Consider the following 26133-nt stretch of genomic DNA (forward strand, 5'->3'; position numbering starts at 1 on the left):
GATTCTCAGTTTCTATTTTTAGGCTGATTTAGCCAGTCTCAATCATTCCACTTTCCCACTAGGTAGATTTGTTCACTGTAGATTATGAAAGTTCCATATCCGACTCATTTCATCTCCTCCATGACCACCTTCTCTCTAAATTCCACTCTGAGGGCGCACCTCAACACAGGGCGGCCGAGAGAAGCCCTGGCCTACTTCTTGGAATCCCAGAAGGAAGGTCTTAGGCCTGACAGATTCACCATCCCAGCCCTCATCAAGCTCTCCCTCCAGCTAAAAGTGTCTCCTCTCCATGGACAGCAAATCCATGGCTTTGCCATCAGGTCTTCTTGCATGGGTGATCTTGTGGTCGGCACAGGCCTTGTGGAAATGTACCTGAAGTATGGCTGTTTCGACGAAGCCTATCGCCTGTTCGATGAAATTCCCGAGAGGGATGTGATTTCTTTTAGCACGATGATTTGTGGGTTCTCGCAGAATGGACGTGCAACCGAAGCGCTGCATTTCTTCTCTAGGATGTTGGAAGAGGGAATTGAACCGAATAGGATAACTATCGCTAGTTTGCTCTCTTCGTGTGCACGATTGAAGGAGGTTAAGTCAGGAAGAATGCTCCATGGGTATTGCTTCAGGAGTGGTCTTCTTGACACTGCTGATGTGGTTTTGCGGACTGCATTGGTGGATTTGTATTCAAAATGCCGAAAGATGGACTGTGCAAAGAGTGTCTTTGACAGAATGACCGAGAGAAATTTGGTCTCGTGGAATTCGATCATCAATGGTTACTTTTTCGATGGGTCATTTGAGGCTGCACTGCAACTATTCAAGGAGATGGTTTCGCACAATCTGTATCAGTTGAGATCGTCCATACTCGCAACGGTGCTCAATGTATGTGGCTTGACTACTGATCTTCGCAAAGGTAAAGAAATGCATGGGTACATACTTAAACACGTCTATGATAACAACAATCTGGACTTCTTGGTCGTGTACAATTCTATCCTTAACATGTATGTGAAGTCAGGGAGCATCGAATACGCTACTTCTCTGTTTGGCAAAATGCCGAGGAAGAATGTGGTTACTTGGACTATCTTGATTACATGTTATGGCCAATATGGAATGAGTGCCAAAGCTTTGCAGTTGCTGGATGAGATGAAAAGATTAGGAGTCAGGCCTGATGGTGTCACTTTTGTTTCTGTTTTGTCAGCCTGTAGCCATGGTGGGCTAGTCGATGAAGGCAAAGAGATATACAATTCTATGGAAAGAGACTACTGTATTGTACCAGAGATGATGCACTTCATATGCATGGTGGACCTGTATGGTCGTTCAGGGCTTCTTGAGGAAGCACACGAGTTTATAAACATGATGCCTGTGGAACCTGACAAAGCTATATGGCTGACACTGCTTTCGTCGTGCAGGAATCACAGAAACCTGGAGCTGGGAGAGCATGCTGCTAGGAAAACCTTAGAGCTGGATCAATACGACACAAATGTTTATGTGCACTTATCGCGTCTGTATGCTGATGCAGGAAGGTGGGAGATTCTTGCTAAGACAAGATCTGTTATGAAAGAGCTGGGGCTTAAGCCAGAAACTGCTTGTAGTTGGGTGGAGGCTAAAGGCATTGTGCACAGGTTCAGTGTTGGTGACTGCAGCCTGAAGGATGTTTCTCCACAGATTTATGATCTTTTAGAGTCAGTTAGAAAGGCCATGAACAAGTCAGGTTTTGTATCTGACACTTCTTGTGTGAGCCATAAGATGAAGGAAGATGACAAAGTGATGGATTTGTGTGGTCACACTGAAAAATTGGCTCTTGCTTTTGCACTGATGAAGGGTGGAAGCATAATTCGGATAGGTAAAAACCTTAGGGTATGTACAGATTGCCATAGAACTTTCAAATTTGTATCAGCTACCTACAACAAAGAGATTATCCTGAAGGATCCAAATCGATATCATCGGTTTTCTCAAGGTTTCTGTTCCTGTCATGATTTCTGGTACTCATCTTCTTGTCCATAATTCTGTTATTTCTTGAGTGAAATTCTCCTCATGTAATTGTCTACCTTTTCTCAAGGTAGAGGTCTTTGGTGGAGGCAGCACATCCGGATGGAGTTTAAGATCGAGGTGAGGCAGCCATGGCAGCTATCGGAGGTGAGGTCGGAGTGTTGAATAATTTATGTGGACTAGCATAATTAATAGGATGTTATTGAGCTTAGCCATAATGGGTAGGCTTGGTCTATTATTTCCTCTATATGTAGAGACCCCTACTCCTAACCCTAATGTATGTGTTTTGTCGCCCCATTGAGACATACACGAAATTTTTGTCTACGGCGGGTGATAGGAGCAGTTTCTTCTCTACTTTCTCTCTATTGTTTAGGTTTCTTTCTCGGAAACAAAGATGAACTCATCGGCATCTTCTGCTCCAGGTATTTTTCTAACGTCTAATTTCGTATATTGTGTTTTTCTCATTTGTCATATTAGATATTGTAGATTTTGTTTCATCAATTGGTATCAGAGCCAGGTTTATCAATTTTAATATGACAATGAATTTTACGATTTGAAAAATACTGTATTTTCTTTTTTCGTCGAAAGACTCGAAGTTTAGACTATTGCCATGAAGTTTATTTTGAAGCATGGGAAATCAGAGGCCTCGTATTGTTTCTTTTCCTCAAAGCAGTGACAAACCAGAAAGAAAATTAAATTTTCCTTGATAGATATATTCACTTTTTCATTCATGGCAACAAAGAGAATTTGCTTTTCCAGTTTCCACCTCTTCTTTACAAGTTGAGGCAAGAAATTGATGTACTGTTAAGCAAGATATTGTAGATTATCATGGAATTTATTCATTAGGATGCAGTGCGTTGTATCTCACAATCTTCCAACAAAACCTTGAAATAGTAATCAATCCAGCAGTAAACTAAGTTAGAAAACATGATAACTAATTCATGAAAGATGCGGCGCCGACCAACATCAAAGTTTTTTTTTTTTTGCCAAAGCTTGCTTAGGGCACGATGTTGGAAAAGTCAAAGATTATATTAAAATAGTAATTAATGTGAAATAGTAATTAAAAAAAAAAAAACCATGTCGTGGCGCTGTCTTTTTGGTCCACAACAGATGTGGTGTCACGTCACTATACTGTAACTGCATGCAAAAGGATGCATGATTAACTCATTTGGCCTTCCAAATTCCAATTTTTTTTTTTTGCTTTTTGCTTGCATAATTAAGGTAATGGTTTTGTTCTTCTCCATTAACCAAATTACCTACGATAATTGTTATTTTAAGTTATCTTAAATTTAAAAGAGGTCTTTTAGATTTAAGACCATTTTGTATTGTTGTTAATATTTTTCATAATTGTGAGCTCACCTTCGCGAGACGGATTATGATAAAATATTATTGTTGGAAAATTATTATTAGTGTGGCATTAGGAATTATTTTAATAATGCACTTACCCTATCGGTTTGTCTTTATTAATATAATTCTAATTATTGATAATTATATTTTAAAGTTTTCAGTATCCTTTCGATATTAGCTTTAAAATATAATTATTTTATGTGATGTGAGAATTAATTCATGCATTGTAATTCGGGACCCTTCGGCGGGATTGCATTTGCATGAGATAACTTTATTGTGGTCATAAGCTCTATTTCTTTTGTTGGATATGTTCGACAATAATCTCCCATTAATATTTAAATTCCAGCTTTGCCTATGAGTATGAACTCTTTACCAAAGTTGAATGGAACCAATTATGAGGACTGGATTGACTCTATTAAGTTATTCCTTGCCATTTCTAATGTTGATGCTGCCCTTACTGAGAATGAGTCTAATGTTCCCATAACTGAATCTTCCGCTGTTGTTATAACAAAACATGAAAAAAAATGGACTCATTCTAATAAAGTCTGTTGGCAACCTTATGTATGCTCAAGTTTGTACACATCTTGATATTGCTTTTGTTGTGGGTGTACTTAATTGGGAGATATTTGAGTAAACATTGTGTGGCACATTGGCAGGCTATAAAACGTGTTTTGAGGTATCTGAAAGGTACCAAAATTATATGATCACATATAGGAGATCAAATCATCTTGAGGTAACAGGTTATTTTGATTCTGATTATGGAGGTTGCCCAGATGATCATAAGTCCACATCAGGATATATATTCATGTTAGCTGGAGGAGCTATCTCTTGGGAAAGTGTTAAAGAAAACTCTTACAGCTACATCAACCATGGAAGCAGAGTACATAGCTTGTTATGAGGCCACATGTCAAGCAATATGGTTGAAAAACTTTATTGCTGAATTTGATTTTGTGGAGAGTATCTCTAGGCCTCTCACTATATATTATGATAACTCTGTCGTGGTGAGCTTTTCTCTCAATAATAAAAGCTCAAAGCGCACCAAACACTTTGAGACAAAATTTATGTTTGTAAGAGAGAAGGTTCAAGAGTTTAAAACTCGTGTCGAGCATATCCCTATAGAGCTTAATATTGCTGATCTCCTAACCAAAGACATAATTGTTAAAGCTTTTGTAGACCATGTAACCCGTATGGGTGTAGTAAGGTCTTTTGATATTTTGGGTTAGTGGGAGTTTATGCTTATGTTTTGTTATGACCTCATATTTATAATATTTGAGATATTGAACAATATTGAGATATCACTCAAATAATAACTACTGTTGATATTGCTCATATAATAACAGTAGTGTATATTATTATATGACATCTTGGGCAATATTGTATATTGTGGAGACATTTCGGACCCAGTCTCAATTTTGTTGTTATTATATGACACCTTGGGCAATATTGTATATTGTGGAGACATTTCGGACCCAGTCTCAATTTTGTTATTATATGACATATTGGACAATATTGTATATTGTGGAGACATTTTGGACTCAGTCTCAATTTTGTTGTTATATATGACATCTTGGGCAATATTGTATATTGTGGAAACATTTCGGACTCAGTCTCAATTTTATTGTTATTATATGACATCTTGGGCAGATGTTTGGATCATTCTACTGGGAAATAGCATTTTGTTCAAATTTTGACATGTCATGTGTTGAGCTTTCCCATTTATCCACATTCCATTTTTGTTGTTGGGTCACAGGATATAAGTATCTTACAATGCATGATATCATTATTCCTTCGAATGTGATTTTCTGTATTATTAAGATGCTTATAGTTCCATTTTAGACCTTTTTGTGTTATGTGTTGACTTATTTTGACATCTTATTATGGTCACATATTGTTGATTAATCTAATGTATTAATTATGCTGTCCAAGTGGGAGAATGTTGAATAATTTATGTGGACTAGCATAATTAATAGGATGTTATTGGGCTTAGCCATAATGGGTAGGCTTGGTCCATTATTTCCTCTATATGTAGAGACCCCTACTCCTAACCCTAATGTATGTGTTTTGTCGCCCCATTGAGACATACACGAAATTTTTGTCTACGGCGGGTGATAGGAGCAGTTTCTTCTCTACTTTCTCTCTATTGTTTAGGTTTCTTTCTCGGAAACAAAGATGAACTCATCGGCATCTTCTGCTCCAGGTATTTTTCTAACGTCTAATTTCGTATATTGTATTTTTCTCATTTGTCATATTAGATATTGTAGATCTCTGTTTTCATCACGGAGGCGTTGAAGGCGAACATGAGCGGCCGCCGTAAAGGAGCCTCTTCGACCAACGCCGACATCACCTGCTCAATTCCATCTCAATCGCATAAAAATCTCATCTTTGAGCAAAAAAACGAGAGGAAAGAAGTCAATCTTCGCCACCTCGTAGGGTTCCATGGAGCTGGTCGTCTCGTAGTTGGCCATGATGAAGCCAGCAAGATCGACTTGGCCGAAGAAGCCAACGTCGGAGTAGCCCCTCCGGGAGCCGGCACAGGAATGGTTAATTTCGGCGATCGCCACCTGGACGCAGCTCTGCCAGTCGGAGCCGGAGAGGTCGCCCTGGCACATGTACAGACCATAGGCGGCGTCGGTGCCCGCGCCGGCAGTGTCATTCGCAGCGTTGGAGGCCAAGGAGGCTGAAGAGAGTTTGGAGAAGATCAAGCTGAGGCTTCCGCCGAAACCTCCGCTGTCTGCCGAGTCGAACGTGCCTCCGGTGCAGTTATGGTTAAGAGACTGTTGGCCGGCGGCGGTGGGAAGAACGACGACGAATTAAGAAGATAATTAAAACATAACTTCTCATGGTGAGAATTTTCTTAAAGCTAAAAAAACAATTTTTTGATCAAATTTTTCATCTTGTTCAGGAATCTGAAGATTAAATTAAATAATAGAAATGCAGGAGTTCGAGAGAGAGGGTAATAAAATCATGAAGACTTTGAAGTTGACTCTGCGTCAACTACCAGTCTGTTTGAACAAGTATGATCCATGATTCAAGCCTTCGAAAGATTTCAAAACGGTCAATTTCATTTTTATTTTCCGTTGACAAGTAATAAAATCCCACTGGAGAAGGTGCCTCATGAATTGAGCTGTTCTTTAACAATCATTTCAAGATAGAAATCTAGTTCTTCAGATAATCACATATCTTAGCACTTAAAGTTTCATCTCTTTCTTCTTTTTCAGTATGAATTAAGGTGTCTTTTGCCACTCCACAAAATTCAAACTCTATCAGAAAAACTACAGAAAATCAAGCAAATGAATTAGCAAAACCTAAATAAATCTGCATGTAGAACTTCAAATACTTACAGTTTCCTATCTTGGAGAAAGCTGAGACTCTGTGACCTCGTTGATAGATTGAAGAGCTGATGGAGTTTGGCTCTGTGAGGACGATGATGCATCGGCCTCCGCCGGAGGCTTCCTTAAGAAGTTTGGTGGTTGTCCAGGCGGAGGTAGCTCCATGTTTTCAGTTCTCAACATGACGACCACTGTAAACATGGTGGGTCTTTCTTCTGGATTTTCCTGAACACACAACAACCCTATGTGGATGCATTTCACTACTTCACTGACCGGGCAATGATCCCTGATCGATTGATCGATGAATTCGATAGTCTTGTCTTCCTCCCACAGATCCCATGCCTACAAAGATCCAAGCAATTTTACTAATTTGATGCTATTTGTAACATGTATAGTACAGCCAACAGAATGGAGAAACTTTGATCACTTACAGTTCTGAGAAGGTTCTGCCCGTGTTGCTCAAGATGTGCTCTTCCGTTCCTTTCGCCACTTATGATTTCCAAGAGGAGAACACCGAAGCTGTACACATCTGATTTCACAGAAAAAACTCCATCCATGGCGTACTCCGGGGCCATATATCCACTGCATTGAATGAAACATTCATATACAATGAAGTACAAAGTTGGACTTGAATTGTGTTCCAGTGGTTTATGTTGTTGGGATTCACTTACAAAGTTCCAACAATTCGATTCGTGTTGACGACATTTTCATCAGCGATGTAAATCTTTGCCATGCCAAAGTCTGATATCTTGGCATTCATGTCCTTGTCCAACAAGATGTTGCTAGCTTTGAGATCCCTATGTATGACCTTCAGAAGTGAGTCTTCATGGAGATAGAGAAGGCCTTTTGCAATCCCTGAGATTATCTGAAACCTTCTCTCCCAATTCAACTGTGCACGCTTGTTCGCATCTGTTGAAGAAGCATGGAGATCATAAGAATTTAGAATTTACATGTTTAATTACCTAAAAGAAGAAAAGAACTGACCAAATAGAAAGGCATCAAGACTGCTGTTGGGGAGTAATTCATAGATCAGTAGCTTTTCTTCGCCTTCCACAGAACATCCCAACATCCTCACAAGATTCTTGTGCTGAAGCTTTGCGATCAGCTTCACCTCATTCGTGAACTCAGTCGGGCCTTGTTTGGATTTCTCCGACAATCTTTTGACTGCTATTTCTGTTCCATCACGCAAAACTCCCTGAGGAAATTTGAGATAACATCAATGAACCCAGCTCTGTTTCATGACATCAATGAGACGGCATGCAGCGAAGTTCCAAGTGTTGATACCTTATAAACAGGTCCAAATCCACCTTCCCCGAGCTTGTTTTCATTGGAAAAGTTGTTAGTAGCCAATTTTACGGTGTCGAAATCGAACAAGGACATCTCTCTAGTTTTGAAATCTTGATCCAAAAGACTCTTATGATCTAAAAAAAGAGCGAAAATTAGCAGTTGAATCTTCATGCAAGCAAAAGAGCTAATGGTGTGTTACCTCTGTTTCTTCTTCTAAGCTTCCATCGACAGAAGAGAAGCATTCCGAGGAGGAGCAAAACTGCCACAATTGGAAGAACAATTGCAATGACATTAACATTTGATGATCTACCGCGTCCTCCTCCTGCAAGAGATTAAGATTCACTGTTTTTTCGAGTTCGAATTTTGATGCAATGAGGCAGACGCAAACCTCGCGAAGAGTTTCCACCGCCACCGCCACCGCCAGGTGCCGGCGGAGGAGCGGCACTAAACGCCGGCGGAGGGGCGGCTTCCGGCGATGTGATCGTCGCCGCCGTCTGGTTAAAGAAAGGATACACCTCGTATCTAATCATGCAGCTCCCGGACAAGAACTGCCACCCTCTTCGCTGCCGGCAATCCGCCACGATCCTGCTTGTCGCGTTCCTCAAGCAGCTACGGCAATTCTCCCTGCTCAGATCCCTCGTGCACTGCGCCGTCACGTAGCTCGGATTCGCGTTGCTTAACTTGAAAATGCCGGAAGCAAACAACGACGCCCTGCCCACCGCCGCTTCGACGAGCGCCAAAGCTCCGGTTATCGTTATATTGTCGGTGTCCGACGAGACGTTCTCCTCGCTGCAAAAGGTTCTCCCTTCGACGTCCACCACATCGAAAATGCTCTGGTTCGAGTACCGCAAGAGGCAGTCGTCGTACCACATGATCCCCTGCGTCTTGTTCGGGCACTCGCCGGCGATGGCGGTCCTGGCTCTGTGGAGGCAATCGGTGCACGCGCTGTTCGGCAACGCCGAGGGGTCTTCCCGGCAGAGCGCGAGGGCAAATAAATCACCAACTCTCTGATCACCTGTCGTGGTGTTGTAGAAGCCGCTCGAATTGGCGTTGGATTCCAATTCGGCGACTGCAGTTTGGAGGTTCGACTGCTCGGAAGCGAGAAGGGCGGCAGGGAAATCGTCGTCGGAGCAGCGACTGCGGATGATGCTGTAGTCACCTCTCGCAAAGAAGGGGGAGGCCTCGTATCGGATCCAGCAGCTCGGGGAGATGTAGCGCCAGCCCTTGTGGCGGAGGCAGCAGGTCCGCATGAAGGCCAAGATCGAGGTAAGGCAGCGCTGGCAGCCGGCGGAGGTGAGGTCGGAGGTGCACTGGGCGATGGCGAAGATCGGGTAGAGGTCGGAGGCGTTGGAGGCGAACATGAGCGGCCGCCGGAAAGGAGCCTCTTCAACCAACGCCGACATCATCTGCTCAATTTCCATCTCAATCGCCTAAAAATCTCATCTTTGAGAAAAAGAAAAAGGAAAGAACTCAATCTACGCCACCTCGTAGGGCTCCATGGAGCTGGTCTGCTCGCCGGGGTTGCTCATGTTAACGCCAGCAGAATCGACTTGGCCGAAGAAGTCGAGGTCGGAGTAGCGGAGCAAGCACTGGTCGTACCAGATGTCGCCCCTCCGGGAGCCGGCGCAGGACTGGTTTATTTCGGCGATCGCCATCTGGATGCAGCTCTGGCAGTCGGAGCCGAAGAGGTCGCCCTGGCACATGTACAGGCCGTAGGCGGCGTCGGTGCCGGCGCCGGCAGTGTCATTCGCGGCGTTGGAGGCAGAGGAGGAGGAAGCGAGGGAGGAGAAGAGCGCGCTGAGGCTTCTGCCGAAGCCGCCGCTGGCCGCCGAGTCGAACGTGCCTCCGGTGCAGTTGTTGTACAGCGGCGGTTGGGCGGCGGCGGCGGGAAGAACGACGATGAAGAAGAGAATTAACACAGAGCCTCTCATGCTGTGAAGATTTTTTTTTAAAAAAAAACAATTTTTGGATCAAATTTTTGATCTTGTCAAGGAATTTCGACAAAGAACGAGTAGCACGGAAGTGAAGGATGAATTAAATCATAGAAAATGCTGGAGTTGCAATTTATGTATCAGACAAAATAGTAATCAGGAGGATCCAAAAAAGGTTTGAAAAGATTGCAAAAGGGTTGAGAAATTATGACAAAGATATGTTAATTTAAACTATTTTCTATTTCTAGTCGTCATTGAGTTGACTAGAACATATTTTCTAGAGTCGTTTTTATTTTACCCCAATATTTTATCGTTTTTTCATTGTATCCCCTATTGTTTGTAAAATCAAAATTAAAATAGTCCCTCAATTTTTTTTCCCAGCCCAAATTTGAACAAAAAGCAACTTTGCTTGTATTTAATCTGTTTTGTAAAGTATATATAGAGGTAAAATAAAATCTCTAAAAATGTTAGGGTAATATGAAAAGATGGAAAGAAGACAAGAGTTACCTGATGATGTTTGGTTTTGTTGCTCAGTTGCGTTTCCACACATCTAAAGTCACGTATTTTCCACTGATGGTGATAGATCGAAGACTCCTCGTTTGTTCCCGAATGAACTCCATTCTGAGAAGAAAAGAAAAACAAACTATTAATGCAGATTTAGATATAATTTCTGAAAGTTTTTAAAATATCGTTCTGTGAAGGATTGAAGCAAAACATCAAACACTCATCGTAAGCATGATGGTACTCCAGAATTCACTTCCTCTGATACAGAAGCTGCTACAATTATGAATGAAAGCTTTTCCTGCTCCACAAATTTCTCTTGTTTGGAAGGGATGGAAGGTTCATTAAGGTCTTAAAATAGATAACGCATGCTCTTTAGATAAGTCCTTGTCCCTGTCATTAGAGGAGAAGAAAAAAAAAAGAAAATTATGATTATCTATCTCTATCCTCTTGAATCTTGTTTTCAAAAAGATTTATAGTGAAGGCCGATGTCGACACCAACGCCATAGAGTACGAGCGATTGGACACTGGACGGTGACGACGCTCGTTGTGTGAAGAGCGATGGCGCAAAAACAAGATATCTAAATAGATGAGTTAATTTAAGAATTAATATTTTAAAATAAAAATAAAATTGAAATAAAATATTTTTTAATTTTTCTTTCCTTTCTTTACACTCCAAATCGAAGTGTAAGAAATTTTAACGATTCATGAGCATTGAAAGGTAAAACTTACTCTTCTCTCCCCTTCCCCTCCTTAATTCACTCCATCTCAAACAAGAGTTAAAATTCTCCTTCCTCTAATTTACCCTCTCCTTTCTTTTCTCACCTCCTCCCAAACAAAGCGTAAGTAGCCGTGTGGATGATGAAGTCAGAGATACTTGGTTTATATAAATTTGAAATAACAAAAGATTTACTCATAAAGAACTTTTAAAAGGTAAATATTGCCACTATATAAATGTCCAAAGTTCTCTCAAAGAAACTTACAAATTTTTGTTCTTTTGCTCTTTAGTCGTTCTATTTAGCCAAGAAACTCTTTCAAGGCATGAGTCGATAATCAACTCCACACAACATTGAATCCCTACAATGGGTTTCGTTTTGCGTTGGCATTCGCAAATTGTCATCAATTTATTGAATGAAAGAACACAATATGATTCTGGTATTTCCAAGTGACACAAAAATATTCAGCTTCATGAATCAGACAGATTTACCTGGGAACAGCCTCAGTGTCAGTCACCTCATTGATAGACTTGAGTGATGATCCAAACAGCAAACCATCTGACCCAGAATTCCTTGCGAAGTTTGGAGGTTGTCTAGGTTTAGGAAGCACCATGCCTTCAGTTCTTGACATAAGAACAACTTCAGACATGGTGGGTCTCTCCTCGGCCTTCTCCTGCACACATAGCAATCCTATGTGGATGCATTTCATTGCTTCATCAGTTGAGCACCTGTTCTCCAGCACTGGATCAATTATTGAAGCTGCATTGTCTTCGTTCCAGAGCTCCCATACCTATTAAGACCATGTTCAGTTGATTTCATTGTCTTCGAGTAATGGAAGAACATGAATAACTTACCCGCCGCAGAAGGTTCTTGCCGTGTTCAGCAAAATGTGCTCTGCCATTCTTTACCCCACATACAATTTCCAAGAGTAGAACCCCGTAGCTGTATACATCAGATTTGACCGAGAAAATTCCATGGATGGCGTATTCTGGGGCCATATACCCACTGTCGATTGCAACATGCATGGTCAGAGAGGTGGCACTAGTTGAGTAGGTGCAAGAGAGAGTTTTAGGTTCGCTTACTAAGTTCCAACAATTCTTCTGGTGGCCACTTCATCATCCTCTGGCTGATAAATCTTTGCCATTCCAAAGTCTGAAATCTTCGGGTTCATTTGGCCGTCCAACAAAACATTGCTGGACTTGAGGTCCCTGTGAATGACCTTGAGAAGTGAATCTTCATGAAGATAGAGAAGGCCCTTGGCAATACCTGAAATTATGTGAAATCTTCTTTCCCAGTCCAACTGAATACGCTTGTCGGGATCCGCTGGGAAGCATAATGAAGACGACATAAGAATCTAAATGTCTAAGACACATAATACATAAGTACCCAATGGTCAATGGTGAATCAAAAGGACATTTTGATTTTGCACACCCTTTTCCATTGATACGAAAGGTTCATAGTTTCAGACAAGTGACTGGCAAATGAAAAGAAGTAGTTTGTTGTTCAAGTATAAGAGGGTATGTCAAGAATGTCAAAATAAACACATAAGTAAGCAAATAGAGAGGATAAGCAGAAACTTGCCAAAGAGAATGCCATCGAGACTTCCATTGGACAGGTACTCGTAGATTAGTAGCTTCTCTTCCCCTTCTACGCAGCATCCTAACATCTGAACAAGATTTTTGTGCTGAAGCTTCGCAATTAACTCCACCTCATTCTTGAATTCAGCAGAACCTTGTTGGGATTCTTGTGATAACCTTTTAACTGCTACTTCTCTTCCATCAGGGAAGATTCCCTGAAATGCAGCCAAAGTCATATTGTTAGGTCTGTTAAAGTCTTTTTCCAAGTGAAAAGAAGTTGCAATACCTTATAAACAGGTCCAAATCCACCTTCTCCAAGCTTGTTTTCATCAGAGAAATTATCAGTAGCAACTTTTATGATAGCTAGATCTATGAAGATCAAGCTTCTACTTTTGTGGCTCTTGTGGTCATCGACTTTATGTTTCCTTTTACCTAAAGAATCATAGTGAACATGATTTTAGTATATAAATCATTAAACTCTTAGCAGTTCAAGCTTCACATATCAATATAGCGGATAGTCATCTACCTATTCTTCTCTTGAGCTGTCGTGCACACCATAGAAACAGACCCAGAAGTACTGCTCCCACGAGTGGAAGAATTATCGCAAGGATTTTAACCTTTCGTGATCTCAATCTTGTCGTTCCTGTTAAAGATCATGAAGGTATACTAAATGTAATTAAGGGTATTACAATTGCTTCAAGGCCTAGCATAAACTACTAGCCTGCTGCTGCTATCATATCAATCATTAGTTGGCATTGAAGAAATCTTACCACACAGATCAAGTATCAGAATAAATCTAAGTTAGAACATTGTGAAAATTATAGCTATCAAATATCTCAGTACGCCTGTGTGTTGCCACCAATCAAAATTTCAACTGTTTACATGAAAAATCTAGTTGATGCTTTACCTTCAGGCTGCGACTCAAGTATCCTCGATGCAGCAGTCTCATTATAGAAAGGAAAGGTCTCAAATCTTACATTGCAGCTACCAGACAGGTACTGCCACCCTCTGGTCAGCTTGCATGCGGTAGTCACTGTAGTGATCCCTTTCTCCAAGCATAACTGACAGTTCTCAATAGAAAGATCTCTAGTGCACTGAAGTAGGAGATAACTTGACAATGTGTCATTGATCGCAACCTTATCAGCAGCAAACATCAATGAATTATTTACTACAAATGGAACGAGACTAAAAGCCTTTGCATTTGTCGTTGCATTGATCTCTGAGGACCCCTGCCCGTTATCACAGTATATCTTGTCATTGTCATCCAGTGTGCCAAAGAAGTTCTGGTCCGAGTACTTCAGAAAACACTGGCTATACCACATGAATCCTTCAGTCTTATTGGGGCACTCGTCCACTATTGCAGCAACTGCTGTCTCAAGGCAGTTAGTGCACTCCCTGCTGGGTGTGGCAAGATCTCCCCTGCAGAGAGCGAGTCCAAATAGCTGGTTAGAGTTTTCTCCTGAAGAGGTGCTGTAAAAGCCAGTTGTAGGTGCCCTGGAATGCAAATCAGAAAGGAGACTTCTAAGGCTTGCCTCCCTGCCGCTGAGACCACTCAAGAGGAAATCATACGGTGAACATTGACTTCGGATGATGTAGGTAAAATTGGCATTCGGATAGTTGCCAAAGAAGGGTGTTGGTTCATATCTAACCAAACAAGTCGGAGTGAAATATCTCCACCCTTTCCTTTGAATACAGCAACTCTTGATGGTTTCCAAGATGGTTCTCAAGCACATGCTACAATTTTCCACGCTAAGATCTGAAGTGCACTGTGCCTGAGCAAACAAGGGATACATGTTTGACACATTCCTTGCAAACATGAGTGGCTTACTCAAGGGAGCCACTTGCACCAAACTAGACAGCACCTCATATGGCTTATTTGAGCTGGTTTCCTCATTGGGATTAATCGTGAAGTGCCCCTCAGTAACAGGGATACCAAAGAAGTTATGGTCAGAGTATCGGAGCTCACAGAATTCATACCAGAGGATGCCTCTGCGTGAGTTGGAGCAATTTTGGTTGATGTCAACGATTGCAGAATTGATGCAACTGTGGCAGTCAGAATGGGAAAGATCACCTTGGCACATGTATAACCCATAGACAGTGTTGCTATTGGCCCCAGCAGGTGGTATTCGCGCAGTTGGAGGTGGAAGAGAGTGACCTAAGAGAGGAGAAGATACTGATTAGGCTTTCTCCGAAGCCGCTGCTTTGATCATATCTGTCTTCACTGCAATCAGTTGTGAAGTTGACAGCACAAGTTCTGGGCACATCGAAGAAGATCAAGTATGGAATTAGAAAGAGGAGGAAGCTCCAATCTTCTTTCCTGAACATCTTTCAGAATATATTGTGCCAAAAAGAGAAGAAACAATAGAGAATATACACAATCAATCCACTTGCCACTTTTACCCGATAACAAGTTGGAGTATGTTTTCCCCTCAAATGGAAGAAGCATGAAAGGTTGTTAGCAGGATAACTCTTTCAATTACAATCAACAGAAGGTTCTTTTTCCTCTCTATCAATAAAGATTAGTCAGGACATGGAAAAAGACATCGAGACAAGCATCACATTGGTGTTCATGAATTTTTGTGGAACCTAGGGAGATGCTTCTCAAGTCATGATGTGACGGAAACCAACATATTGATAGGGCATGCAAGTTTGTGATTGAGAAATCACTACACGCAATGGTTTGTTAAAATGACACCAGAATGATAAAGTCAAAGAAGCTTAGCTTGTTGTAGTAGTTGAGCGCAATTACTTATAAGAATAAGGTTAGAAAATTACCATTTCTCGCCGTGAAGGAGGCTTGAATTGATTGTGAATGGTCAAACAAAGAAGAAGAGATGGAACTTCTTGCATTAGTAGAAAAAGTAGAGAGTAAATATTTCCCATCGTCAGCAAAAACGAAGCTGAAACTTTAAAAAATGGCGGCGGTGATTAAAAAAAAAGGGAAAAAAAATCTATTCTATAATTCTACAACAGAGGACTTTGGCTAAAACAAATTGTCAACTTCAGATGCTATAATGGAAGAGAAAGAATCCGCTAATGCAATAAAAATTGTATCTTTTGCGGCAATTGACGTCGACGATCTACTAAAAAAACATCTTAATTTCTCCCTCATGCATGTGGAACCATCAATCGAGCGGACTGGAGAGAACGGCGGCCGGGGGCCGGCTCTTCCAGATAAAGGAAGTCAGCTGAACGGGAAGCGCGTAGGGCAGTGATGGCGGCAATGCTCCAATTAGGGCGGATTGGTCCGATGAAGAAGGCGAAGAGGCAAGACGACGATCGGGGATTCTTGTTCTGTTTATTTACTTGCAAGTTCCAATATTTTAAGATTTTCCAGTTTTTTTTTCTTTTGGCTTTTCATTACACCCCCCATAATTTTCTAAATTGCACTTTATCCCTCTCAACTGTGTCACAAACTTTTACTTTTTCCTCTACAATTTTAAATATTTTTCTAAAAGATCCTCTAAAGTTTTCAAACCTATTAATTTGCTATCAATTATATTGTATTTATATTTCCACTATATAGATTTGGATTATTGACGTAGCGGGGACTATTGAATTCGTTGATTCATATAGAATATTAAAAATAATCTTTTAAAATATATTAATTTTATCAAAGAATATCATGAAATAGGAAAAGCAAACTCATCGCTTTTTGAAGAAGAAAACGGTGGAAATATTATTAAAATAAAACTATCTTTTTTTTTAAAAAGGTGGAATCGACCTCACACTCCATATGATCGATCCTACGACCATATGTGAGGAGGTAAATCGAGAAGCTATAGTTGGAGGAGGATATTCTCTTCAGCAAAAGGTTTGTAACTCCACACGATCGGTTCCACGACTATCTTGAGGAGGTAAATTAAAAAGCTATAATTAGCTACGACAGAGAAGGGCATTGCTGTCTCATAGTAACCAACTCTTACCCATTCAACAAGTCTGTTGGATAAAACTATCTCAAAACAACTAAATAAATGCTTAAATAGACTCTAATTTACAAAAGATAAAAATATCCTTAAACTCTAAAATTAAAAATAGTAATAAAGTCTCCGAAAAGATACTAAACGATGTCTAATAAATTTGAAACTGACCTGTTATAGGTTCCACATGATAACCCATATAGATCTCTAAAAGAGCTCTAATTAACAATCAACGATATCTTATTATGATACCTGAGTAAAAAATTAGGATATCTGAAAGTTTATTTTACAGTTTCTGCACACATAAAACTCATGAAGCTTGTTGATTGAATGAAGTTAAGATAGATTTTGCTTACATGAAGTAAACTCGATAGCATGGAACGAACTCAAAGAGTTTGATGCATTCGATAACTTCTGTTTACATGATATCATACTCATACTTCTCTTTGTAACTCAAATATTCTCACCAAAAACATCCAAATTCATGAAAAGAACACACAATTCAGCTTCAAAATTTTCACTTTTCTATCGAGGAACGGCATCCGACTCAGTCACTTCATTGATAGATTGAAGAGATGATGGAATCATACTAGAAGAATGAGGGTTCTTCAATTCACTACTCTTCTTTATGAAGTTTGGAGGTTGTGTAGGCTGAGGAAGTGCCATATGGTCACTTCTTAGCATAAGAACGACTTCAGACATGGTGGGTCTTTCCTCTATCTTCTCTTGAACACACAAGAGACCTATATGGATGCACTTCAATACTTCATCGGCTTCGTATCGATTCGCAAGCAATGAGTCGACGAATTCAAATGCCTTGTTCGCGCTCCATAGCTCCCATGCCTATAAACATTAGCCATAGTAGTTGCTCTAAGCTTGCAAAGTATTAGTAAAGGAATGCAATTCACTTACATTCATGAGAAGGTTTTGCCCATGTTTCTCTACATATGCCCAGCCATTCCTTTCGCCACTTATAATTTCCAAAGGAGAACACCATAGCTAAACACATCGGATTTCACAGAGAAGATCCCGTTCATCGCATATTCTGGAGCCATATATCCACTACGATTGATATGGAAAGAAAATTCTTAGTATCTTAGACAATTAGTAGATGAGGGTGGTTAAGATTTGCTTACAAAGTGCCAACAATTCTATGTGTATTATCTACTTCGCTTTCGTCTAGGTTATAGATCTTTGCCATGCCAAAGTCTGATATTTTCGGGTTCATGCCTTTGTCCAATAACACATTGCTAGCTTTAAGGTCCCTGTGAATGACCTTAAGAAGTGAATCTTCATGGAGATAGAGAAGGCCTTTTGTGATTCCTGAGATTATGAGAAATCTTCTCTCCCAACTCAACGACTCACGGTTTTTTGGGTCTATCAATGAACACAAAGGTTCAAAGAATTATTCAGAATCTAATCGATATTCTTGGATGAAAGAAGTGAAAGAAAAAAAGAATACTGACCAAATAGAAAGGCATCAAGGCTTCTATTGGGGAGGTATTCATAGATCAGAAGCTTTTCTTCTTCCTCGACACAACACCCCAACATCCTCACAAGATTCTTGTGCTGGAGTTGTGCAATCAGCTTCACCTCGTTCTTGAACTCTAAAATACCTTGTTTAGATTTTTCCGACAACCTCTTGACGGCTATCTCTTTTCCATCGACCAACACTCCCTGAAACATGATCACAATTCAGCCAGTGTTCATCCATAAAGGCTTCAAACAACAATTGAAAAAGACGATCGACATTGATACCTTGTAAACAGGTCCAAATCCACCTTCTCCTAGCTTGTTCTCATTGGAGAAGTTGTTGGTAGCCACTTTAATGGTATCCAAATCTATGAAGGTTAGGTCTCTATCTTGCACACTCTTGAGATCGGCTGGCTTGGGGCTTTTACTTCCTGTATAATAATAAAGTGAGACTGAGTTCAGATTTCTGATCAGAGAAAGCTTACAATTTCAGATCATTGGTTCCTACCTCTTCTTCTCCACATGCACCATGCAAGACAGAGAAGAGCTCCCAAGACTGCAACTCCCGCAATTGGAAGAGCAATAGCAATGGCGTTAACGTTTGATGATCCTCTTCCTTCTGTCAAAGAACTAATTGGTCGAGATCAATTTTGCAAGAAACACACTGTCTGTGAATATTTTACCTTCTGGCTGCAGCTCAAGAATTCTAGCTGCAGCTGTTTCATTATAGAAAGGAAATGTTTCATATCTCACAGTGCAGCTACCAGACAAGTACTGCCACCCTTTGACCTGCTTGCAGTCATCAGTCACTTGAGAGATCCCTATCTCCAAGCATAACCGGCAGCTCCGGCTGGTAAGATCTCTGGTGCACTGAAGCAGCAGATAGCTCGACAGCGTGTCGTTGATCGCGACCTTATCGGCGGCAAACAGCAAAGAGTTGATGATTGCCAGTGGAATGAGGCTGCGAGCCTTTGCACTTGTTGTCTGATCGATCTCTTGGGAGACCAGTCCTCTGCTGCAGTATGTGTAGTCGCTGTCGTCCAGAGTGCCAAAGAAGTTATGATCCGAGTACTTCACGAAGCACTGGCCATACCACATGAACCCTTCAGTCTTGTTGGGGCACTCGTCCACTATCGCCGCCCCTGCTGTGCCAAGGCAATCACTGCACTCCCTGCTGTCGGCGGCGAGGTCTCCCCTGCAGAGAGCGAGGCCAAACAGCCGGCTAGAATTCTCGCCCACCGACGTGCTGTAAAAGCCAGTTGCAGGTGCACTGGATTGTAGATCAGAGAGGAGGCTTCTAAGGCTCGATTGCTTGCTGTTGACCTCGCCGGAGAGGAAGCCATAGGATGCACATTGGCTCCGGACGATGTAAGGAGAAGTTGCATTCGGGTAGTCGCCAAAGAAGGGAGTCGGCTCGTATCTAACCCAACAAGTGGGAGTGAAGTACCTCCACCCTTTCCGTCGAACACAGCAGCTGTTGATGGCCGCCAAGATGGTCGTCAAGCACACGCTGCAGTTTTGCACGCTGAGATCCGACGAGCACTGTGCCTGAGCAAACAAGGGGTACATGTTCGACACATTGCTTGCGAACATGAGAGGCTTGCTTGAGGGAGCCACTCGCACCAGGGTCGACAGAACCTGGTACGGCTTCGTCGAGCTTGTTTCCTCATAAGGATTGGTAGTGGCGTGCCCCTCAGTGACAGGGATGCCGAAGAAGTTGAGGTCGGAGTACCGGAGCTCGCAGAATTCATACCAAATGGTGGCGCTGCGCGAGTTGGAGCAACTCTGGTTGATGTCGAGGATTGCAGAATTGATGCAACTGTGGCAGTCTGAATGAGGGAGGTCCCCTTGGCACATGAACAAGCCATAGACAGTAGTGTCGGCGTCGGCCCTCGCGGTAGTATTCGCGAAGTTGGAGCTCGAAGACAGTGAGCTGAGAGAGGAGAAGAGGAGTGTGAGGCTTTCGCCGATGCCGCTGCTTCGACTGTAGTTGCCTCCACTGCAGTCAGATGTGTAGTTGACAGCACAAGTCCTGGGCGCACTGAAGAAGATGAAGCATGGAATTAGATAGAGGAACAAGCTCCAATCTTCTTTCCTCCACATCTTTCAGAAACCACAGTGTAGCAGAAACAGAGAAGAATGGATCAATGGCGGTTTAGATAAAACTTCTCTCAAAACTTGATGTGACAGAGACAAGACTTGTTGATTCAAAGGAACTGAACTCCTGTGAAATCCAAGGCCTGGTCTTCTGGTTGACTAAAGGAAGAAATAGAGTATTAGTTTGTCCAAAGAAGAATATAATGCTAGGGGGCAATAGCTTGCTTAATACGCCACCATTATTCTACATGCTCATGCTGTAGGATGATATAACTAACAACCCCAGAGCATAATTGAATAATTAAATTAGTTCTGAAAGATAAGAATTTGAATCTTGATTAATGGAATAGTAGAATTTGGTTCACAGAGATCTAAGTCAACAGAGATGTTTTCGATCGGAGATGTTCTCAAAATAAGTTCATTGTTGGAGGGGATGTTCCTAGTGTGATCTGTTGCAAGATGTTCTTAAATGGGGATGTTTCCAAAGTGAGTATAATGTTGGAGGGGATATTCTAGAACGGGTATATTGTCAGTGTGATCTACTACGGGAATGTTTCTAAAGTGGGTGCATAACTGGAGTCTTGTATGATATGTTACAAGTATGTTTCCAAAGTGAGTGCATGATAATCTTGTGTGATTTGCTATAGGAATGTTCCCAAATAAAGATGTTCTAAAAATAAATGCACGACTAGAATCATGTGCAATCTCTTAAGGAATATTTTTGATTAGGGATGTTCTCAAAATAAGTGAACAACTAGAGTCTTGTCACTAATGTAATCTAGTGTTTGAGGATGTTTCCAATCAGAAATGTTCTCAAAGTGAATGTACGATTGAAATTTTATGTAATATATTCGGAGATATTCCTAGGGATGCATGAACGACTAAAGTCATATGTAACCTTCAAGGAGCATCTTGTGTAACCTTCAGCAGGCCCGAGTGGGTCTTCTTCAAATAATCAATGGTTATTTATTCTCATTTTCTTCTACATTATAGTTAGAATTCCTCATTAGGTCAAATCTTAATGACCTTGTAAATCTTATCTTCATACAAGCTCCAACTTTATTTAAAGATGGGGAAAAAAACCAAAGAACTTTACCCCTTAAGGACGCATGTTTTGCTATGCATGTATAAGCAATAAAACATTCATGTATTCGAGTCCACAAAACTGATGATTCTTGAACTATAGTACTGGTGCACTAATAATTTAGTGTAAAACAAGGAAGGAAGTGCAAGATTTCGTTCATCCTAAACGATCTATTTCGTCGATCCCACAATGATATATAGATAGATAAATCAGGTATGCAACAAACCCTCATGTGGGAGGGTATTCTGTGACTGTCAATCCCGCTAATCAAACTCGTGCCCAAGGAAGTAAGTCTGTCACTTGGGAACCAACTACATTACATCTAAGAGCTTCGCTTACTCTATACAAGTGTATAGGATTGGTGCATCTGTGACTACTAAACTAACTTGTACATTTTAGACTTAGTATAGAATGATACATCTATTAAATTGGAGAACTTTGTAGATGAAAATTACCATCTTCGCCCAAGTTTTATCCCTAAGTCTATTTCCATCAATACAAATACAAGATAAAACTGCGTACAATAGATCCTTTTTAAAATCCAATATTGACAGGACTTCATGCGTTGAACTGCTCTTTTACTCTCATCATTTCATTTAATTGAAATGCATTCATGATGGTTTGTACACAGGATATAAGTTTTGTGAAGGGCACTAAGATCAAATTTAGCTTCCATTCCATTTAATTAAAAGTATTCAAGATTATCGATCATTTGCAAGACAAAACAAAACACAAGCTTATGTCTTTGCTCAAGGAACAAGATACACTAGTTACATAGCTTTCATCATAGAGAGTAAGATTAAATCTTTTTGCTCTCTTTAAATTATCTTCTTGGACGAAATTCACAAAGCATACGTTGCCTAACCATCCCTTCTTTCAGTTTGTTATCTTGGAACAACATACGAGTCGGTCACCTCGTTGATGGACACGAGTGTCGTTCGATTCATCATGCTAGAACAAGGCAAATCAGATTCAAACTGGCTTCTATTCATATAGTTTGGAGGTGGTATAGGTCTAGGAAGCGCGATATGATCACTTTGTAACATAAGAACAACTTCAGACATAGTAGGTCTTCCCTCCATACTTTCTTGAACACATAGTAGAGCTATTTGGATACATTTCATTGCTTCATCATCCCCATATCGCTTCTCAAGCAATGAATCGATGAACTCGAATGCCTTGCCATCATTCCATAGGTTCCATGCCTATTAATATTATAATCTTAGTAGATGCTTAAATGTTTGAGAATTGGTAATGGAAGAATATAATTAACATACATGTGTGAGTAGGTTGTGCCCATGTTTCTCAGTGTATGTTCGACCGTTCCTTTCCCCGCTTATAATTTCCAAGAGAAGAACACCATAGCTGAACACATCTGACTTTACGGAGAAGAATCCACTCATGGCATATTCCGGAGCCATATATCCACTGTTTATATCAAAAGATCATGCTTAACGTATCGAACTAATACTAATGATGATTCTTAAGAAATTGAAAGTAGATAGGGGTTAGGCTCGCTTACTAAGTTCCAACAATTCGATGTGTGTCTACATCACTATCCTCTATGCTATAAACCTTCGCCATGCCAAAGTCTGATATCTTCGGGTTCATGCCTTTGTCTAACAAGACGTTGCTCGCTTTAAGATCCCTATGGATGACCTTGAGGAGTGAGTCTTCATGGAGATAGAGAAGGCCTTTGGCGATTCCTGAGATTATGAGAAACCTTCTCTCCCAACCCAATTGTTCGCGCTTGGTTGGATCTATCAAGGAAGAATAGCCTTAGAAGTTTAGAGTTCACATATTTTGAAAGAAAATGGTGGGAAAAAGGAAGTAGATCGAACCAACCGAATAGAAAGACATCAAGACTCTTATTGGGGAGGAATTCATAGATTAGCAGCTTCTCTTGCCCTTCAGCACAACATCCCAACATCCTCACAAGATTCTTGTGCTGAAGCTTTGCGATAAGCTTCACCTCATTCTTGAACTCAGAAGAACCTTGATTCGATTTTTGCGATAGCCTTTTAACTGCAATCTCTTTTCCATCAACTAAGACTCCCTAAAACATGACATGAATTTAGCCATTGCTTCACTTGAAACAAACAAACAATTGAAAAGAAGATGAGTACCTTGTAAACGGCTCCAAATCCACCTTCTCCAAGCTTGTTTTCGTCGGAGAAGTTATTCGTAGCTGCTTGTATGACATCCAGATCCATGAAGGTTAGGTCTTTGTCTTGCACTCTCTGCTTGAGAGAGTTTAGCTGAGAATTTTCACTTTCCTGAAAGCCTTTAGTTCCTGAAAACAAAGTCAAGTTGTCTTCAGATTGAATGATATATTCATCAAATCATCAAGCTAATTGAGGTTTACCTCTTCTTCTCCTCAAATACAATAAAAACAAGAGAGCAACTGCAAATAGCACAGCTCCCACAATTGGAAGAACAATGACAATGACTCTGCCTCTTGATGATTTCCTTCCTTCTGTCAAAAAAAATAGGATTACTATTTATAGACTGTTGAAATCAATTCAGCAAGAGAAAGGAACTGCTGTTGCCTCTCGAATCTGAATTTTATGTGATGCAGCCTTTCTGATATGATCATCAATGGAGTAAGAGATACCTTGCGTGGTCCAAGCGGAAGAATCGTTGAAGAAGCGGAATTGTTCGTAGCGGACGGTGCAGCTGCCGGACAAGTACTGCCATCCGCCGCTCTGCGCTCCGCACGACGCGTACGCCGTCATCCTGCCGATCCCGCCGTCCAAGCAAGTCTGGCATCTGTCCGCCGTCAGATCCCGCGTGCACTGCGCCTGCACGTAGCTGCTCGCCGTCGCGTTCGCCTCCACCTCCCCGGCGGCGTACAACGACGGGCTGTCCCACGCGGCCTGCGCGATGCTCCGTGCTCCCGCCTCGGTCGCCCCACCGAACTCCGCGGTCACTGCCGCCGCGCCTCCGCAGAAGATGTGTTCGTCGGTGTCCAGCACGCCGAAGAAGCGCTGCTGCGAGTACTTCAAGAAGCACGGCCCGTACCACATGTACCCCTCCGTCTTGTTGGGGCACTCGTCCGCCATGGCCCGCCCCGCTGTGGAGAGGCACGTCGCGCACTCGCCGCGCGTGGCGTCGTCCCCGGCGCAGAGCCCGAGGCCGTACATCGTATTGCTGCCGTCTCCGGCGGAAGCGGTGTAGAAGCCCGTCGCCGGAGCTCGAGCACTCAGGTCGTCAAAGAGGCTTCTTAGATTGGCCGTCTTCGCGCTGAGGCTGTTGGATTGGATGTCGAGGTTCGAGCACTGGCTCCGGATGATGTACGTGCTCAAGTTGTTGGGGTAATTGCCGAAGAACGGAGTGGGCTCGTACCTTATCCAGCAGCTCGGGGAGAGGTAGCGCCACCCTTTTCTCCGCAGGCAGCAGCTCTCGATGGCCGCCAGACTCGCCGTCAAGCATCTCCGACAGCCGTCGGGGCTCAGGTCGGCCGTGCACTGAGCCAGGGCGAACAGGGGATACATATCCGACACGTTGGTGGCGAACATGAGCGGCCGTCGCAGGGGCGCCACCTGCACCAAATCGGACAATACATTGAACGCCACCAGCGAACTGGTTACCTCCGAGGGGTTGGTCAGGTTGAATCCGTCAGCATCGACGACGCCGAAGAAGTTTGTGTCGGAGTAGCGGAGGTGGCACTGGTCGTAGTAGACGATCGCTCGGCGAACCCCCGGGCAGCTTTGGTTGGCGCCGGCGACGGCCGTCTGGAGGCAGCTCTGGCAATTGAAGCCGGAGAGGTCTCCTTGGCACATGTATAAGCCGTAGACCGTGTCGCTACCGGCACCGGCGGTGGCGTTGGCGGAGTTAGAGGTGGAGGAAAGAGAAGCGAGGGAGGACAAGAGTTCGCTTAGGCTTATGCCAAAGCTGCTACTCGAGTTGTAGGCGTCGCCGCCGCAGTCTGCTCTGAAAGGGTCTGCTGCCACGGCAGCTGCGGGAGCTTGGCAGAGGAGCAGGAAGGCGATCAGGCAGAGGAGGAAGATCAAGTCTCTACTTCTCCACATCGTGAAGCTGCGTATGCAATCGATCTGCTTCAACGTAATTGATCAAATTGGGGAAGCACGATGATCGATCAGTTTCCAATTCCATGTTTGACTTCGAATTTTCCACATGACGTGATTTGACGATCAACTGTGATTTCTTCGACAAGTCCAAATTAAGATGTGTTTAATAAACAATAATATGACGCATATTGTTGTGGAAGTCACAATAATTTCCACAAAAGATTCAACGAGGTTTGACAAATTATACCTAAATCCTCCTATAGCTGTCAAATTGGATTAGGCTCGTCGGATTAATCTGCCCCGTCAAGTAATTTAGGCGGATTGGGTTGAAATTTTATCTACCCATTTTAAGATGGGTTGGTCCGCCTAGGCCTGCGACCCGTGTAGGTTGGCCCGCGGCGGGCTTGAGTTGGCCCGTGAGTTGAGAAAGTTTACTTATTTATTTTAAATTTTAAAATTAAAGTAAAAAACTTAATAAATTAGTGGGGTTGATCCATTTAAATTATAATTCAAGTTTAAAAATTATAATTCAAACTTAAAATTTTTAACTTAATCAATTTAAATTATAATTCAAACTTAAAAATTTTAATATTTTTAATATTTTTTTATTTTTTAACAGACCCGTGAGTTGGCCTGCTTAACCCGCGGCCCGCCTTGAGTTGGATTCGGTTGGAGATTTTCCAATCCGCCAAGTTGGTGGGTTGGCCCGCCCCGCCATATGATGGGCCCGCCATGAGTTAGTCCGCCCCGCTATGAGTTGACCTACTTGACAGCTCTAAATCCTCCAAAACACGATCAAAATATTTCACTAATTTATGAAATATTACAAAATATTATAAAATAAGAGAGAACGATAG

The 26133-nt window shown here is 41.9% G+C and overlaps 3 protein-coding genes across 3 annotated transcripts; 1 reads left to right on the forward strand and 2 right to left on the reverse strand.

The window, feature by feature from the left end:
• Positions 1-120: 120 nt before the first annotated feature.
• On the forward strand, positions 121-6011 carry LOC141835545 (putative pentatricopeptide repeat-containing protein At5g52630). Its single transcript, XM_074722948.1, has 4 exons — positions 121-1837; positions 1892-1951; positions 2054-2130; positions 5592-6011. The coding sequence occupies exons 1-4, from the start codon at positions 121-123 to the stop codon at positions 6009-6011; spliced, it is 2274 nt and encodes a 757-aa protein (XP_074579049.1).
• A 438-nt stretch (positions 6012-6449) lies between these two features.
• On the reverse strand, positions 6450-15911 carry LOC141835547 (uncharacterized). Its single transcript, XM_074722949.1, is given in 17 exon segments — positions 6450-6602; positions 6672-7001; positions 7091-7241; positions 7331-7568; positions 7644-7854; positions 7944-8080; positions 8146-8268; positions 8335-9352; positions 9431-9878; positions 11586-11884; positions 11949-12099; positions 12177-12417; positions 12676-12886; positions 12958-13103; positions 13198-13314; positions 13579-14789; positions 14791-15911. Coding segments are annotated over 16 exon segments (5232 nt in total). The 5' UTR covers positions 14997-15911; the 3' UTR covers positions 6450-6602; positions 6672-6677.
• Positions 15912-17116: 1205 nt separating this feature from the next.
• LOC141835548 (uncharacterized) lies at positions 17117-25306 on the reverse strand. The gene is given in 15 exon segments (XM_074722950.1): positions 17117-17434; positions 17504-17577; positions 17580-17653; positions 17728-17968; positions 18058-18268; positions 18350-18495; positions 18573-18694; positions 18726-20167; positions 22145-22450; positions 22523-22673; positions 22768-23005; positions 23091-23301; positions 23372-23538; positions 23611-23721; positions 23860-25306. Coding segments are annotated over 15 exon segments (5229 nt in total). The 5' UTR covers positions 25277-25306.
• Between the last annotated feature and the right edge of the window lie 827 nt (positions 25307-26133).

The sequence above is a fragment of the Curcuma longa genome, chromosome 10, assembly GCF_044706935.1.
Source record: "Curcuma longa cultivar G26 ecotype Majalengka, Jawa Barat chromosome 10, ITB_CL_G26_1.1, whole genome shotgun sequence".
Lineage (NCBI taxonomy): Eukaryota > Viridiplantae > Streptophyta > Magnoliopsida > Zingiberales > Zingiberaceae > Curcuma > Curcuma longa.

What these genes read in the sequence shown, in the direction of transcription:
- LOC141835545 (XM_074722948.1), top strand. Translation starts at nt 121, where the DNA reads ATGACCACCTTCTCTCTAAATTCCACTCTGAGGGCGCACCTCAACACA. An exon ending in ATATCATCGGTTTTCTCAAG is followed by an intron (nt 1,952 to 2,053) that starts GTTTCTGTTCCT and finishes CCTTTTCTCAAG; the next exon opens with GTAGAGGTCTTTGGTGGAGG. An exon ending in AGCCATGGCAGCTATCGGAG is followed by an intron (nt 2,131 to 5,591) that starts GTGAGGTCGGAG and finishes TAGATATTGTAG; the next exon opens with ATCTCTGTTTTCATCACGGA.